Source organism: Typopeltis vanoorti, chromosome 5 (assembly GCF_054136105.1).
Source record: "Typopeltis vanoorti isolate ZY-2024b chromosome 5, IOZ_Tvanoo_1.0, whole genome shotgun sequence".
In the NCBI taxonomy this organism is placed as follows: domain Eukaryota; kingdom Metazoa; phylum Arthropoda; class Arachnida; order Uropygi; family Thelyphonidae; genus Typopeltis; species Typopeltis vanoorti.
Genome location: NC_143553.1, coordinates 168,045,848 through 168,065,573, shown reverse-complemented (window position 1 = coordinate 168,065,573; position 19,726 = coordinate 168,045,848). Strand labels below are relative to the sequence as shown.

At 35.5% G+C, this 19,726-nt stretch overlaps 1 protein-coding gene across 3 annotated transcripts in view; it reads left to right on the top strand.

Annotated features, from left to right (window-relative positions):
* Positions 1-19,726, top strand: part of LOC150107043 (uncharacterized) — a 312,429-nt gene that overhangs the window by 286,395 nt on the left and 6,308 nt on the right. For all 3 annotated transcript variants that reach the window (XM_090393400.1, XM_090393401.1, XM_090393399.1), the window contains exon 12: positions 13,057-13,225. In XM_090393400.1, the coding sequence (XP_090249526.1) occupies positions 13,057-13,225 (169 nt within the window). The remainder of the gene's footprint in view (positions 1-13,056; positions 13,226-19,726) is intronic.

Sequence of the window (19,726 nt, the reverse complement as noted above, 5' to 3'; positions counted from 1 at the left end):
AAAGTTTAGCCTTTTCCCAATGGATCCTATGGTTTGGATTTTCAATTCAGTGTTGAGAGAGGCCAGATTTCTGCTGTTTAAGAAGACGAATGTGGTCTTGATGTTCCGAGATGCGTTTCTGAACAGACCTACCTGTCTGTCCAAAGTAAGATAATTTGCATGAGCATGGAATCTCATAAACACCAGGTAACATCAAGGGTGAGAATTTATCCTTAGGAGAAGGTAATAAGTTGTAAATTTGGTTGATAGGTTTGCAAGTAGTGGCAAAATTGTATTTCTTCATAATTTTAGAAAGACGTTCTGCAATATATATATAAATATATATATATATATATATATATTGCAAGTTAGTGCATCTAATGCGTTCTGTAAAACAGACGCATTAATCGAATCAGAAAAAACACACGTATAAACCACAGTGAAAATTATTTAATTGTAAATATTTCATCCTAAGTATCTTAGGACATCATCAGTACAGTATTTAAACAAAATTAGGAATAACATACAGTTAGGGCGCATGATTACAATAGAATCTCATGAAAACGTGCATAACGTGGGAAGTAGAAAAAAAAAAACGTTAATTATTTAACACAATTTTTGTATGATAATTTCCCATACTTTAGGAATAGTAAGAACGTCATTGCGGTTTAGGTTTGGTCTGTGTAGTAGGGCTTCAGAACTTTCTTTGTATAAACGTTCATGTTTAAATAAAGATCTATGTAAAAGTTTAGCCTTTTCCCAATGGATCCTATGGTTTGGATTTTCAATTCCGTGTTGAGAGAGGCCAGATTTCTGCGGTTTAAGAAAACGAATGTGGTCTTGATGTTCCGAGATGCGTTTCTGAACAGACCTACCTGTCTGTCCAAAGTAAGATAATTTACATGTGCATGGAATCTCATAAACACCAGGTAACATCAAGGGTGAGAATTTATCCTTAGGAGAAGGTAATAAGTTGTAAATTTGGTTGATAGGTTTGCAAGTAGTGGCAAAATTGTATTTCTTCATAATTTTAGAAAGACGTTCTGAGATGCCTTTAACGTAAGGTATGGGAATCCTATGCACTTCTTCCTGTCTGGTTTGATGTATGCAGAAGTGACTGATGATTTTTTGAGTTGTTTTGGGATTATATCCATTTAGGATGGCTGTATTTTTGATAACTTCTAATTCCTGGTTTAAAGATTCTTCAGAAGAGCAGAATTTGTGTGCTCTGGAAACTAGTGATTTAATAATGCCAGATTTCTGAGATGGATGATGAGCAGAAGAATTGTGAATGTAGCGACCTGAGAATGTAGGCTTGCGAAAGACGGACGTGGCGATGGAACCGTCTTCTTTTCTTTGGATGTGTAAATCCAAAAAAGAGATACCTTGTGGAGATTCTTTTTGTAACGTAAAGTTGATGCGATGATGAAGAAGGTTAATTTTGTCTAGAAACAGTTGTAATTCAGGTTCGGGATGATTCCAGACTGCAAATACGTCATCAACATATCTTAGCCAAATTTTTGGTTTGGGTTCAAAAGTGAATATTTTTTCCTCAAGGTGTTCTAGAAACAAATTTGCTGGGTTTGGTGATAAAGGAGATCCCATTGCTGTTCCTTCCTCTTGCTTGTAAATTTGACCTTTCCAGGTGAAGTAATCTGATGCAATAACAAACTTGAACAATTCAACTATATCAGACGGAAATTTTTGAGTTAGTAATTCTATTGTTTCTTTATGGGGAATGTTTGTGAAGAGGAAGACAATGTCGAAGCTGATTAACAAGTCAGTTTTTGATAGTTGAATGTCTTTAATTTTTGTGTGAAACTCAGTAGAATTTATGATTGACGAGACTGAGTGGCCTATGTGAGGGCGGAGAAGGTTAGATAAGAATCTTGATAACTTGTACGTTGGACAGCTGATACAGTCTACGACGGGTCTAAGTGGAACATTAGTTTTGTGTAGCTTAGGTAAGCCATAAATTCTTATCTAACCTTCTCCGCCCTCACATAGGCCACTCAGTCTCTTCAATCAAAAATTCTACTGAGTTTCACACAAAAATTAAAGACATTCAACTATCAAAAACTGACTTGTTAATCAGCTTCGACATTGTCTCCCTCTTCACAAACATTCCCCATAAAGAAACAATAGAATTACTAACTCAAAAATTTCCGTCTGATATAGTTGAATTGTTCAAGTTTGTTATTGCATCAGGTTACTTCACCTGGAAAGGTCAAATTTACAAGCAAGAGGAAGGAACAGCAATTGGATCTCCTTTATCACCAAACCTAGCAAATTTGTTTCTAGAACACCTTGAGGAAAAAATATTCACTTTTGAACCCAAACCAAAAATTTGGCTAAGATATGTCGATGATGTATTTGCAGTCTGGAATCATCCCGAACCTGAATTACAACTGTTTCTAGACAAAATTAACCTTCTTCATCATCGCATCAACTTTACGTTACAAAAAGAATCTCCACAAGGTATCTCTTTTTTGGATTTACACATCCAAAGAAAAGAAGACGGTTCCATCGCCACGTCCGTCTTTCGCAAGCCTACATTCTCAGGTCGCTACATTCACAATTCTTCTGCTCATCATCCATCTCAGAAATCTGGCATTATTAAATCACTAGTTTCCAGAGCACACAAATTCTGCTCTTCTGAAGAATCTTTAAACCAGGAATTAGCAGTTATCAAAAATACAGCCATCCTAAATGGATATAATCCCAAAACAACTCAAAAAATCATCAGTCACTTCTGCATACATCAAACCAGACAGGAAGAAGTGCATAGGATTCCCATACCTTACGTTAAAGGCATCTCAGAACGTCTTTATAAAATTATGAAGAAATACAATTTTGCCACTACTTGCAAACCTATCAACCAAATTTACAACTTATTACCTTCTCCTAAGGATAAATTCTCACCCTTGATGTTACCTGGTGTTTATGAGATTCCATGCACATGTAAATTATCTTACTTTGGACAGACAGGTAGGTCTGTTCAGAAACGCATCTCGGAACATCAAGACGACATTCGTTTTCTTAAACCGCAGAAATCTGGCCTCTCTCAACACGGAATTGAAAATCCAAACCATAGGATCCATTGGGAAAAGGCTAAACTTTTACATAGATCTTTATTTAAACATGAACGCTTATACAAAGAAAGTTCTGAAGCCCTACTACACAGACCAAACCTAAACCGCAATGACGTTCTTACTATTCCTAAAGTATGGGAAATTATCATACAAAAATTGTGTTAAATAATTAACGTTTTTTTTTTCTACTTCCCACGTTATGCACGTTTTCATGAGATTCTATTGTAATCATGCGCCCTAACTGTATGTTATTCCTAATTTTGTTTAAATACTGTACTGATGATGTCCTAAGATACTTAGGATGAAATATTTACAATTAAATAATTTTCACTGTGGTTTATACGTGTGTTTTTTCTGATTCGATTAATGCGTCTGTTTTACAGAACGCATTAGATGCACTAACTTGCAATATATATATATATATATATATATATATATATATATATATTGCAGAACGTCTTTCTAAAATTATGAAGAAATACAATTTTGCCACTACTTGCAAACCTATCAACCAAATTTACAACTTATTACCTTCTCCTTAGGATAAATTCTCACCCTTGATGTTACCTGGTGTTTATGAGATTCCATGCACATGTAAATTATCTTACTTTGGACAGACAGGTAGGTATCTAGAGCCTGTGTAGCTCAGTGGATGTGGCGTTTGCCAACCACGGCGCTTGGCCGCATGAAGGAAGACTTGGTTTCGAGTCTAGTCGGCGACTAGAGGAAATTTTTCTAAGCCTTTTTTCGACCGGTTCCTGAGTTAGTCGATCTCTGGCACGGGCAAGCAGGTTTTTCCTCCCGGAAACTCGGGTTTTTCGTCCTGTAAACTCAAGAAAATTGACCGTAGAACCCACATTATTTCAGACATTAAATATATTATATTGTGTTAGGGTTAGGGACCACGAGATGGCAGCACATTTGAGCCGTCTCTCTTCACTGAGGACCGCTTAATTAGTGATAGCCTTGGGCCATCTATCTCTGATTGGTACCAGTGGAGATTGAACTGCCCACTCAGTCTCCAAAAGTTAGATAGGGTTAAATGGCCTCGCCTACTCCCCGTATACGGGAATAAAATGGCGTTAGCTGGTTTTTTTTTTTTTTTTTTTTTACATTTATATATATGCCAAACAGCAAATAAAATTGCATTAACTATGGATGGATATTATTCCAATTTTTGTTTGCATATAGTCAGGATAATGCCAAGAAAATAAGTTACAGCAAAGTGTATGGACATAGTGTTACATATATTACATGGAAAAGTCCTGTTAATAGTGGTATTTAAAATCTTCTAATAACCATTCACCTGAATATATATGTTATTATATACCAGGAGGCGTAGGGCTAGTCACCTTATCCTCAGAACGGGTACAAATTATATATCTGTAACAGGCCAGTGGGCCTAACACCTAGAAGGGAGAAGAAGATTAAATACAAACTAATGCTGAATTATGTCGATACATATTACAGAAATCCTATAGATTTGAAATTAACTATACATCAGTGAAGATATTTATTATTTTGAAATACAATTCCACTGAATATGAACGTAAATTACTATATTGTACAGTGGTTTCTCACTTAGTGAATAGCATTGAATGTTAGCCTTTATTTTGAGTTGTAAGTCAGCAGTTACAATTGAATGAAGTACAGGAGATGGTTTAATTAAATCTGGTATCAGACAAGGATGTACATTATCCCCTCTGTTAAACCTGATATCCAAATTGGAGATGTTAATTTCGGCTCTTTACTCTATGCAGATGATGTTGTACTTCTAAATAAATCTGCTACAAGTCTGCAAGCCCTGACTAAATTGAATAACTCTTGTAATAGATTGGGCATGAAGGTCAGCAATAACAAGACAAAGACAATGAAAATAGGCAGAAGCATTGAAAATATCAACTGTGTTGTGAATGGAGAACCTGTGGAACAAGTAAAACATTTCAGCTACTTAGGCACGATTTTTAGTGAAGATGGTAAATTAAAGATAGAAATAGACAACAGAATCAGCAAAGCTGCTATGGTGGGAAGTCAATTGAATAAATTCATATGGAATAAGAGAGAAATTCGTTGGAACACTAAATTAGCTGTATACAAGACAGTGTTCAAACCAGTTTTAACTTATGGATCTGAGAGCTGGGTCAGAAGTAAAACACTTGACCAAAGACTAGAGACTGCAGATATGAGAGTCCTGAGAAAGATTATAGGTGTGAACAGATGACATCAATGGCAATATCATGTTAAAAACGAGGATATTAGGAAAGAACTTGACATTGTCAGCATCCAGGAATGTGTTAGCAGAGCTAATCTCAGGTGGTATGGTCACTTAAACAGAATGGGAGAGGAAAGACTAGCAAAATAATTGTTTTTTGCCAGGTCGGCAGGAAAAAGACTCAGAGGAAGAACAAGATATAGGTGGATTGATACAATAAAAAGTGCCTTAGAAGATAGAAATATAGGATCTGATAATGTTGAAGTCTTGACAGGTAACTGATTGATTTGGAGGAAAATTGTAGATAGGAAGTTAGTAATGGTGTAACTTTTACATGCAGTACTATCATATCCTGTACACACCTTGAGGATACATATCGGGAATTTGATGATGATGATGATGAATAGCACTGTAATAAACTTGCTTGGTATACCATTGATACTCCTCAAAAGGATATAGAGTAGGAAAGCTTCAATTATTCTTTGGTTCCACTGAGTTGGCTATAATGAGAGTTGCTCTAGTGGTTGTTTATTCATTGAAAACACAAGAATACCCACCTATAGAGCATGATAATAATTATTTTTTGTGACTGTCATTCATTAGGTATCTACCTGGAATGAGGATAGGCTGGCAATTTGGGATTTAGCCGAGCAAATTGTATTCTTATTGATTTTAAACCACAATATAAAATGATGGTACAACATGACAAAATTTAATGCTGGCTGGGGCATTGCCCGGTTAAACAAGTTCACCCTGGCAAAAATAAGTTGTTTTTGCCTATGGTGAACAGCGAAAAGTCAGCTACTGGAACAAATCCTGAAACACACCCCAACTCAACATCACCATAGTTCAAGATCGGTGTTATCAACATAACAACCCAGAATGGCAAAGAAATGAAGCTAGCTGAGGAATTGGATAAGTACCAGACACGTTGACTGGTACTTATCCAATTCTCAAACGGGTTGACTAAAGTAAAAAACACAAAAATGTGAAGAGATCTTTCTGAGCAATAAATACAAAATGTTATATTCAGGCAATGACAATAAAGGAAAAGGAGTAGCTACAGTATTTGACACCAAATACAAAGCTAATCTTCTTGAATGGTAGGCAATATCAAGTAGAGTGATGTAGGCAAATATCAGAATGGGAAACTGAATAATGAGACTTATTTGTGCCAATGTCCCACAGAAGGTTCTACTAAGGTAGAAGTGGAGGAATTTGTTGAGGCTTTTAGAGAAAGCTACAATGAAGAAGGAAAAGTTGGTCCTTGTTGGGGTCCTAATAGCAGAGTAAGAAATGATTGTCAGAAATAAGAAAATATTTTGGCAAAATTTTGAAGAAAAGAGCAAAGTTAATAATAATGGCAAATACCTGATGTATTCCTGCATAGGTTATGGACTGGTTTTAACTAACACCATGTTCCAGCATAAAAATGTGCATAAGTTCACATGAGAAGAGGCAAGTCTCATTGACTATGTTATTGTTGATAGTGATGTTTTCTCACTGGTGCAGAACACTAGTGTGTACAGAGGACTTGAAATTGGAAGTGATCACCATTTAGTCTTGAGCAGGATAAAATTGAATTTTATATTGAAAAGAAGAATATGTAAGAAAGTTTTAAAGCAAATAAAAGTTGAGCAGCTTTCAGATATGAACTGTAGCAACATTATTGAAGAAAAAATGAAAGAGTTTCAGAACAGGAACCAAATCTTGGAGATTCAGTTGCAAATCCTGAAGAAAATATTGATTGAATCAGCCAGAGATCATGTGGTGAGGTTGTCTGCAAGGATAGAAAAATCAGAACTCTATGGTGAACATAGGAAGTTAAAGAGGCAGTGAAATAGGCTCCCTATCCTCTCACCATCCTACTAATGCTGGGGTCCCTCAAGGCTCAGTTCTCTCACCGACCCTTTTCCTTCTATATATCAATGACCTACTTCAGTTGACCTCTAACCCAATACACAGTTTTGCAGATGACAGCACGCTACATTCCTCCCTTTCATTTGACAAACCCTACCCTACACAACTCAATTCAACCCACAGAACATCAACAACCACTGCCCTTAATTCCGACCTCCAAGCCATCCTCCGATGGGGCTCAGACAACCTTGTCAACTTCAACTCTAGTAAAACCCAGTTCTGTCTTATTTCTCACAAAAAAGAACCATTTTCCCCCAGCATTGTTTTCGATAACACTCAAATTCACAAACAAGATGAAATTTCTCTTCTCGGAATTACCTTGACATAAATACATCACAACCATTGCATCCTCACCTTCCAAGAAACTAGGTTTTCTGTTTCACTCAAGATGCTACTTCACCCCTAAATAACTGTTAACACTATACAAGTCACAAATCCACCCAGCTCTTGAATACTGCTCTCACATCTGGAGCCCCACTCCAGATGTGAGAGCAGTATTCAAAATGCTTGACTCAATACAGAGGAGAGCAATTAGACTAATAAATGACCCATCCCTCACCAACTCACTCCCCCAACTTTCCCATAGATGCTTGGTCTCTGCAATCTGTATATTCTATAAATACTTTCACTGGAAAGGTTCATCTGAAACAGCATCAATAATTCCTCCACCCTGTACTAAGTCCATTGGAACACGTACAGCTACTGCCCAACATCCTTTTACAGTACATCTCGAAACCCACAGAACAAGTTTCTTCTCCTCCTCATTCATCCGTGTTACTGCAGTACTGTGGAACAGTCTTCCCCCTGACGTATTTCCCAAGGAATACAATATACAGGCGTTCAAATCAAATGTAAACAAGTTTCTCCTTTCACAACCAATCATCCATATACGGTACTAACGTACTGTAGGTTGACCAGCCAACCTCCTGTATATGAGCCCAACATAAAAAAAAGAAAGAAAGAAAAGAAGAAAGCATAAAAAGTTCTGGCAAATAAGTCAGCCTGTGCTCTTAGAGAATACAGAGTCAAATTAAAGAAAGCTGAACACTGTGTAAAACTAGCTAAACAAAAGTCATGGGAGGACTTTGGCAAGAACATAGAAAATAAATATCAAGAAGGTGGTAAGATATTCTGGAGGTTGTTGAAAAAAGCTCAGAAATGGATGAATGAGTGCTGTAAAAGGAATTAGAGATGATAAAGGTGACATGAAAACTGGAGAAAAAAAAAGATATCCTTGACGTATGGAGTAATTACTTTCAAATATTGCTAAATGAAACAATCAGTAACTGCACAGTGGTAAAAAAAAAAACCTCAACAGGCAATCAGGATTACATATCCAATATCATTGAGTACCATCTATTTGAGTAGATATATTCGACCAGAAATGCTCAAGTATATAAGTCTTACAATGGTTGCACTGGACAAATTCCAGATGATTGGAGTAGAACTCTCATAGTACCCACATATAAAAAGGGAAATAAAACTGAATGTGAAAATTACAGAAGTATTTCCCTACTGAATGTCCCTGGTAAAATTTATGCAAATATACTTGAGAAACAGTTGAGAAGAATTGTGGAAGGGAAGTTTAGTGAAGAACAAGCTGGATTCAAGGCAAATAGAGGTTGTGAGGATCAGATTTTCACTTTATGACATAGTTGAGAAATCATGGGAATATAACAAAGATCGATATTTAAATTTTGTAGATCTGGAAAAGGCATATGACAAGGTGCTAAGTGTCAATGGGGTATTATATCAAGCAGTCATCATTAGTGTTCTGTCTCTTGACAGGTCCATTGGTATCTCAGCAAATTCTCTTGCTTCCTCCTTCATTTCTTGGTATCCTCTTGGTTGCTTTCTTTCAATTTTTCCTTCTAGCATTCTTTTCACAATGCTGTCTCCTCTTAATACATGCCCTATCAAGTTATGTGTTCATTGTCTTATGGTCTTCATTAAATTCCTTTTTTCTTCAACTCATTTTAATATTTCTTCATTGGTAATTTTTTCAGTCCACTTTATTTTCTTCATTCTTCTCCATAACCACATTTCAAATGCCTCCAACATTTTAGCTTCTTTCTTCCCAACTGTCCATGTTTCTGACCCCATATAAGGTCATACTCTAAAATAACACTTAATAAGCCTTTTCTTTAAATTTTTATTCATTTTATTAATACATTTTTCTTGCTATAAAATGCATATTTTTCTTCATTAATTCTTTCTTTTATTTCCATTTTCTTGTATTACATTACCAAGGTATTTGTATTGTCTCACTTGCTCTACACTTTTTCCATTCATCATCATCATCTTAATACTTCCTGGTTTCCTAGAGACTTCCATCACTTTTGTTTACTTTGTGTTAATTTTCATACCATATTTCTTGCATATACTTTTAAATGTTTGCATTAGATTCTGTAGTTCATCCTCAGTATTAGCTAATTGCTTGATCATCTATGAATCTAATATTTTGTATTGTTCTTCCTCCAATAGTGATTCCTCTTTCTCTTCATCAAATGCTTCTTTTATCATTTCTTTTGCAAATATATTGAAGAGCATTGGTGACTGGCAGCATCTTTGTTTACACCTCTGCTGATCACACATTTTTTAGTTTTTCTTACTTTATTATGGCAATCTGGTTCATATATAATTCAGCTATTAACCTTTGGTCTCTCCAAGCTAAATCTATTTTGTGTAACACTTCCATCAGCTTTTCCCATTTCACCACGTGAAATGCTTTTTCAAGGTTGACAAAAGATGTATAAACTTCTTTATTTACTTCTGTATTCCTTTCGCATATGGTCCTCACTCCAATTGCATCACTAGTTTTTAATTCCTTAATTGCTGTTTCTACTTCTCTCTAGTATTTCAGGACCTTTTTTCTTCTGTTGAGATTTCATTTTGCTCTTCTAATTCAATTTTTGTTGATCTTTAATTTTTTGCATAAAGTTCTTCGATGTATTCCTTCCATCTTTCGCCTTGTATTGCAATATCATAAATTAATTTTCCTCGCTTATCTTCTAATGGCAGATTTCTTATGCTTTTTTTAATATTTGTAAGTTCCTTTGCTTTTTTTCAAACATTTTATCATATTGTCCCCCTTTTATCCATTTCTTCAATTACTTTACATTCTTTTAACCATTCCTCTCTTGCTTTATCAGTTTCTCTTCTCAGTTCATTATTTGAAACTTTGTATTTTCCTCTTCCCTCTTCACTATTTACATTTTTCCATCATCTTCTTTCCTCCATTTTTCTTATCATTTCATTTGTAGTCCATGGCTTCTTAATTTTTTTTCCCTTCCACAAAACCTTTAGTGGCTGTTTTATATATCGAGTTTTTCAGTTGATTCCATTATTAACATCAATAGTCTCTTCAGGTATATCTTCTTTGTTTCTTATTTTATTCTCCAGTTCTCTGAATTTCTTATCCGCATCTCCTTTGAGTTATTCTAGGTTCCACCGTTTCTTGCTTTTACTTTTGTTTATTTTCTTAAATCGTATTCTTAATTCCATAACAAATAAATTATGATTTGAGTCAATATCAGCTCCTGGATATGTTGATATCCTTTTTACACAGTTTCTATACCTATTTTGTATTAACATATAATCATATGTTGCTCCTGGAAGAGATAAAGCTGAGTGTTTGTCTTTAGGAGAAGGAAAATGAGAAGACAATTTGTTAATAGGTGAATACGTAGCTTGAATATGTATTAATTCCTTGCATCATCGTATAAAGTTTACTATGGAAATAGAAGAAAACAACCAGTTATCTTTTTTAGACGTTCTCCTCATCCGGTCACCTTCAAATATTCTTACAACTACAGTATACAGGAAACCAACATTCACGGGGCGTTATATTCTTAAAGAATCAGCCCGTCATCTATGTCAAAAAAACAGGAATTATAAAATGCCTCATCAGAAGAGCCAAAACGAATTGTTCTACTTTTGATTATCTACAGAAAGAACTTTCTACTATCCAACAACACATGAAACTCAATGGCTTTTCTGAAAAAATTACTCAACATCTTCTCAATTCTTATAATCCTCCACAAAACAACAAAGTTTCAATACGCCAAGTTCCTATTCCTTATATCTCCGGTATTTCAGAACCTATCGCAAGAATTTTAAAGAAATATGATTTAACGGCTACGTATTCACCTATTAACAAATTGTCTTTTCATTTTCCTTCTCCTAAAGACAAACGCTCAGCTTTATCTCTTCCTGGAGTTTATCAAATTCCTTGCAACTGTGATCTCTCTTATTTTGGACAGACTGGACGTTCTCTTGAAAAAAGAATCCAAGAACATCAATCCTCCATTCTTCACAACAAACCTGAAAAGTCTGGATTGGCTCAACACTGGATTGAAACTGACCACAGCATCTTTTGGTCCAGGACTTGCCTTTTACATAGATCCCGTTATAGGTTCGAACGTTTGTTCAAGGAAAGCATGGAGGCCTTGCTCCATCGTCCCAACCTGAATCGTAATGACTGTATATCTATATCAAAAATCTGGGAAAGTCTAATCAAGATTACTCGTGAATTTTTTTTTTTTCTTTTTTCAATCGTCTCTACTTCAAAATATTCCGTTTCATACTTAGTGGTATAACATCACGCGGTGTGTTCTATTTTTAACGATCTATTGTTAGTATTCTAGCTTGTATTTTTTTTTTTTTTTTGAAACTGTTCTTGTAATACCACTGAAGATGGTCTGCTATTCCAGACCGAAATATTTGGTTAAATAAATATCTTTCTTGTGTTTATTTGAATATATCATTCAAACTGTGGGCTGCGGCCCCCTTGGGGGCCGTAAGTTTTGTTGTGGAGGGCCGTGAAATAATGAGAACAAATTTAAAATGTTTTAAGACACAGTAGATTTTTTTTTATCTTAAAAAAATGTATTTAATTTTTATTATTTATTATTTCTTTTTATATTTTAATGGAAAAAATCGCACATTGGTGTTGGTTAACACCAATGTGCGATTTTTGCTTCTTGCGTATTTCAGCGATTAATGAATATTAGTAAATATATGCTTATTCATATAACTTTCATTTCAAAGGTATTGATAAGCAACACAAAAAAGATTACAAACCAAAATCTTGAATATAAATACAATAAATATTAATAATATGTCCGTATTAAGATTTTTTTTTTTTTCAATGGGCCGTGAAGTATTTTAATTTTTCCAAAGGGGGCCTTGGCATCCATAAGTTTGCGAAGCACTGACTTATGGGAAAGAAAAGATTAGCCTAACGAGAGGAAGACCAGAATATAAGTGGATTGATGCAGTAAAAAAGTGCCTTAGAAGACAGAAATATAAGATTTGATTATGTTGGAGTCTTGACAGGTAACTGATTGATGTGGAGGAAAATTGTAGATAGGAAGTTAGTAATCATGTAAGTTTTTCATGTAATACTATCATATCCTGTACACCCCTTGAGGATACATGTCAGGAATTTGATGATGATGACTGTCATTTTCCCAGATTCTAAAGACACTGTTTAAGTTGTTTTTTTTTTATTAATCTTTTCTTTAATTAATTGTTAACATTCCAAAAATTTAATTATTTTCACATGGGACAGTGATTTTAACTTCCTAAACACAGGCAGCAAGAAAATGTACTCCATATGTGTATTGGAACGAGGAAAATAATGGAACTGTTTCTCTTGATTATTTAGTGAGGGATGTTTAGCAGGCTCTAAATAGTGAACATCTAACTATAATGTGAAACTATTACTTCACAGATTGATAATTGTACCTTTCACATGGAGGTGATATATTTGAGTAGGATCTACCATTAATTTCTTTAAATGATGTAAATATTTTAACCTGTATATAAATTTGACTATTTTATTATTATTAGCATGATGACAGAGGAGAATCAGATTTCAACAGAGGCCGGGGTAGAGGTTTGCGAGCTAGAGGATTTCGTGGACGTATAAGCCGAGGTGGTATATCAAGCATTTTGAGAGGAAGAAAGATGCCATATCGTGGGATCAGCAGTTCTCGTAGTCGAGGATTTAGCATTCGTAGTAAGTTCCTTTTGCTTAGTTATTTTAATATTTTGAACTGTGTAACTTATTGAAAAGGTGAGATGAATTAAATGTATAAATAATTCATTCCATTTATCTGCCGTCACCTATATAGGACCTTTCAATTGTAGCAATAGCGAGAGAATAAGAGCAGTGTACTGCACATTTTTGTGGTCACACAATAGTTGTTCTTCCATACCAGCACTTCCCAAAGTGTGGGCCGCGGGTTTTGTTGAGGGGACCGTGAAATAATGAAAACAAATTGAAAATGTTTTAAGACTAAGTAGATTTTTTTTTATCCTAAAAGAAACTTATTTAATTTTTATTATTTATTATTTCTTTTTTGTTATTTTTTATATTTTAATGGAAAAAATCACACATTGGTGCGGGTTCACAAATTTCGCTTCCTGCGTATTTCGATGCTTAATGAATATTAGTAAATATATGCTCACTCATATAAGTTTCATTTCAAAGCAGAAATCTAAGAATTGAAGTTTCAAATATTTTGCCTGATATTGACTTTTGTGTACAGCATTGAAACACATCGATCACATTAACCTGTTATCAGACTTCTTTTATGTTTATAATTCTTTCTTTATTACTAATCGTTTTACGTTTCATGTGCTTATACTGCAAATGTACAATAACAATATATCTATCTATATAAAAATATGAGATAATGTGCCATGTCAAATGTGTATGTAAGATACTAAAAATGTAATATTTGCATTTGATTTTTGCAATATTCGTTGTGTATATAATATAAATATAATATATTATATATAATGAAATATAATATAATAATATATGTCTAGATTACGATTTTTTTCGAGGGGGCCGTGAAATATTTTTATTTTTCCAAAAGGGGGCCCTGACATCCAGGAGTTTGGGAAGCATTGCTCTATACCATGGTGCTTTTTGTTGAGTGCAAAGGACCTAGGAACCTAGTTCTGGAGGACAAACATAGTTTTTAAGAATAATATACTATAATCATGGTTGATATTGCATTAGATGATGCAGTGATGCAGTATCATGAGTCGACTACATTGGAACAATATTCATATGTAAATGGCATAGTGTACTTAATTCAGTAGCTTACTGTTCAAAGTGATCTTCTGTACTGGTTATAGCTCATTTCATGTATGTATTTGTAGTAATTCTTTATTACAGTAGTAAATGCTGTGATATGCTATATGGAAGTAATTTCATGCCTGTAGATTCTCATAATATATCAAGACCTTCACAGCTAGAAATCAAGGGGGTGTCAGATCTAGAGAACAGGATGACCAGTCCAGTGACTTCCTAAGCTGGGATTCAAGACCTTATTACCTGAAATGAGAAGTGCTGTCATTTTGCAGCCACATGTTTAATCTAGTCTGGAGAGGAACGTGTAAAAGAAATGATAGTTCATTTTGTGAAAATGCAAGTCTGCTGCAAAATATTCCTCTAGAATGAATGGCCTAATTATTTCTGGGCCCTTAAGATCACAGCACACGTTTACCAGAAAGTGATGAAAGTTACTTGCAACAAAATGGTTTACGATTGTTTTATTTATTCAGTCACCTAGCTTACTGTAGTACTTCATTAGGAATAAAGTTACTTTTTAATTTGAATATATATGAAATCATTGTCACACAAGTGAGATCATCTCATTATCAGCTTGCAAAACACATTTTGCAAGCTGGTACAATTCCATTAATTTATTCAAGCTGCATAATCCCTCATGTTGGAGAATATGTATATTTGAAAGTAGTATTTCCTCAAGGACCCAGTTTAGAGTACAGACGTAGCAAACCCGAGGTACCTGATGCTGGACCATGCCTTACTTCATGTAATATAAATCTGTTATATTATCTGTAGACTGGTCCTTCCCCTTTTTTCTTTCCTTCTTGCTCCTTCCTCCCAATACTATTAGAGTATTCGAGGACAAGGGGTGAATCTTTCCTATTTCATTTAATCTTATATGGAAAGGGATTCTTCAACCCTACCACTTCTTGCAGTGACTTCACTCCAAAATGCTAATATGGTTATGCCTTATAATACATCTCACGATGCATTGGTTGTCGTGCAGAATAATCAGAGCCACATACAAGGCTGGCAGAGACATGGAATGTTTGGGGGTCTACAGATGGTTACTCTTGATATTGTATGTAAAGAGATGGAAAGGTATAAAATTGACATTCTGGGAATTACAGAGACCAAATAGAATGGAGAAGGTCACTTCAAAAAACAGGATGGTGACTCAAAGCATTATGAGGTTGTGATACTGAAAACAGTTCAGGCAGGAACCCATCTTGGTTATAATCCCATTAATGATTAGGATACTTTGTACTAGACTTAAGGTTCATCCTTCATCCTATCAATGTATCGATCGTGGTAGTTTATGCACCCAACATGGACAGACCTCATGAAGAGAGTGAGGAATTCTATGAAAACTTAGTTTTGGACTGTCTACCAAGGAGAGACATACTTTACATCTTAGGGAACTTAAATGCAAAGGTGGGAAAGAGTATACGAGCTAGGCTGGAGTGTGGCATGTTTGCTCTGGGTGAATGTAAAACCCATGGTGAAAGATTGCTGGAATTTGCCCTTTCTAACAGATTAGTTATTATCAATACCTGCTTCCAGAAACATCCATGACAGACCTATACTTGGATATCTAACATTGATAAGTCAAGGCACCAGATAGATTACATCCTGGCTCTCCAGCGGTGAAAGACAAGCATCTCTGTGTCTGTCATTCACTGCTGGAGATGTAATATGCATACTTGTCCTGGAGCAGTTTGTGGTATAGACCATCCGCTAGTAATAGCCAAAGTAAGACTAAGACTCCGAAAACTTAAAGTCAGGCACGTCCCACTAAACTGGATGTTATAGAAATTCCTAGTGGATTCACAGAAGAAACATCAACTCGGTTGGATGATTTTTTTGGAGACCAATGAGGAGAACTCACCAGAAATGCTTTGGGAAGGAGTCAAGGTGATAATACAGGATACAGCCAAGAAGTATCTTGGCCCAATAAGAATACCAAGAGACCCGTGTATATTAGATTCAACATGGGGACTAAGCAAAAGAAGGCGGTTGGAAAAACAAAGACAGAGGCTGAAAAATATAGGAGATTACATAGAGAAGTCAGAAAATCCATCAGGCAGGACAAGGAAAAGTTTTATATTAATGAATGTGAAGAAATAGAGTTCCAGATGAGGTGGCAAAATTATAAAATAATGTTTTATTTAGTTCGTGACCTAAAGCACAAGGTTAAGCCCAAATTGAATGTCATCAAAGATAGGAATGAAGCATTACTAACAGAAGAATTGGAAATCAAATACAGATGGAAAGAATACTGCGAGGAACTGTACAATAGAATGGATAAAGAAAGAGGAGCCTTCTCACCAGGAAAATTCTAATTTGGACCCTCCTCCACTTAGGCATGAAGTTGAAAGAGCAGTTAAGCAGCTTAACAGCAATAAGTCCCCAGGTGCAGATGGAATCACAGTAGAGTTAAGGCTACAGGGGATAGAGAGATAAGTGTTTCATAGATTAATTACAACGATATGGGAAACAGGATCATGGCCTAGAGACTGGAAGAAGTAGTCAGTTTTCATACCACTACATAAGAAGGGAGATATTAAAAGCTTGCAAGAACTATAGAATTATTAGTTTAATATCTCATGCAAGCAAAATTTTATTGAAGATCTTGCTAAATAGGATTGAGGCCAAAGTATGAGGCAGAGATGCTCAAGGAACAAGCCGATTTTAGGAAAGGTAAGGGCACCAGAGATCAGATCCTTTGCCTTAGACAGATCATGGAAAAATATAACGAATTTAGACTCCCTTTGGTAATGTGTTTTTTAGACTACTCTAAAGAGCTTTTGACTGCGTTCAGCATGTAAAAATGTGGGAAATAATGAAAAGAATGGATTTTCTCCAACACACTATCAGGTTGATAGCCAACTTGTACAGGGAGCAAGAAGCCATGGTTAGAACATATGTTGGATTAACAGATTGGCTTCAGGTTGGAAAAGGAGTTAGGCAAGGATGTTTACTTTCTCCTCACTTGTTTAGTATATATGTGGAGGATGTCATGCAGGAGGCATTGGATAAGCTCAAGACAGGAATTAGGATAGGAGGTAGATTGATCAGTAATCTGAGGTATGCTGATGATATTGTACTCCTCTGTTGTTTGTGAAGTTTTATGTAAGTGGGAAATTGAGTAGCGAAAGTTTTGAACGTAGAAAAGAATGAAGACAGGTCGTGGTCCTATCACTCCTGCCAGACTACACACTCTAATACATTTCGAGAAAACTGGAAATTTGTCAGATCGCACTCGAACATGCACACCAGTGTTATCCAAAGCTTGTGCCACAGTTATGGTATAGCAAATGAATACCCTAGCGGCACAGTCAACAAGCATTGTAAGCAGTGCACAGGAAGCTGCAGGAATTACAGATATAGCAAAAACATCCATATTTTGCATCCTTCATGGTGCATAAACATCACAGCAACTAATTTTTCTTCTCGCAAGAACAATTCTGTTTGCCCCAATGACTGGGAATTCGCACGCATTCATTATGAGCTGCCAGCTGTACACCCTGCATTTTATAGAACTCTCATTTGCACGTATTCACAAATGAAGCATGCAGTACAGCGCCCTCTATTGCTGAACATTTGAACTAATTTTTTTCTCCCTGCGAAAAAAATTCCCTTCCTTGCAATTCACTTTTGTGCAAACCGCACTCTAATATACCAATTTTTCTGATTTTTATGAATTATTGAAATATTTTGGAACTTATGGGACACTATATATATCACCATCATCATCAAATTCCTGACATGTACCCTCAAGAGGTGTACAGGATATGATAGTACTACATGAAAAATTTACATCATTACTAACTTCCTATCTACAATTTTCCTCCAAATCAGTCTATTACTTGTCAAGACTCCAACATTACCAGATCTTATATTACTGTCGCCAACCTGGCAGAGAATAATTGTTTTGCTAATCTTTCCTCGCCCATTCTGTTTAAGTGACCATACCACCTGAGATTAGCTCTGCTAACTCATTCCTGGATGCTGACAATGTCAAGTTCTTTCCTAATATCCTCGTTTTTTAATATGATATTGCCATTGATGCCATCTGTTCACGCCTCTAATCTTTCTCAGGACTCTCATATCTGCGGTCTCTAGTCTTTGGTCAAGTGTTTTACTTCTGACCCAGCTCTCAGGTCCATAAGTTAAAACTGGTTTGAACACTGTCTTGTATACAGCTAATTTAGTGTTCCGACTAATTTCTCTCTTATTCCATATGAATTTATTCAATTGACGTCCTACCATATACCAGCTTTGTTGATTCTGTTGTCTATTTCCATATTTAATTTACCATCTTCAGTAAAACTCGTGCCTAAGTAGCTGAAATGTTTTACTTGTTCCACAGGTTCTCCATTCACAATGCAGTTGATATTTTCAATGTTTCTGCCTATTTTCATTGTCTTTGTCTTTTTAATGCTGACTGTCATACCATATCTATTACAACAGATATTCAATTTAGTCAGGGAATCTTGCAGACTTATTTAGAAGTATAACATCATCCGCATAAAGCAAAGAGCTGACATTAGCATCTCTAATTTTTATATCAGTTTTATTACCACTTTCCTTCATAATGTAAATCCTTGTCTGACACCAGATTTAACATTAAACCATCTTCCTGTACTTCCTTCAATTCTAACTGTCTGACTTACAACTCAAATAAAGACTAAGTATTGCTTGATATAATGCCCCATTAACACCATATAACTGTAGTGTTTGGAATAGCTTTCCTCTTAGCACTTTGTCATATGCCATTTCCAGATCTACAAAACTTAAATACCAATCTTTGTTATATTCCCATGATTTCTCAGCTATTTGTCGTAAAGTGAAAATCTGATCCTGACAGCCTCTATTTGGCCTGATTCCAACTTGTTCTTCACCAAGCTTCTCTTCCACAATCCTTCTCAACCGTGTCTCAGGTATACTTGCATATATCTTACCAGGAACACTCAGTAATGAAATGCCTCTGTAATTCTCACATTCAGTTTTGTTTCCCTTTTTATATATGGGTACTATGAGAGCTCTACTCCAATCATCTGGAATTTGGCCTTCTGAACTATGCAGTGCAGCCACTGTACGACTTTTATACCTCCATACTTAAGGATTTCTGGTAGAAATGCTCAAGAAATACACCTACTATCTTTCCACATTTCAGGCTTTTGATGGCTTTTTTCTACTTCAAGTATGGATATGTATTCCTGACTGCATGCCTGGTCAGTGTTTTTTACCATTGTGCTGTCACCACTGCTAGTTTCATTTAGCAGTTTTTCGAAATAATTACTCCATACTTCAAGGATATCTTTTTCTGCTGTTTTCATGTCACCTTTATCATCTCTAATTCCTTTTACAGCACTCTTTTCTCCATTCCCTTCTTCAACAACCTCAAGAATATTTTGCTACCTTCTTGATATT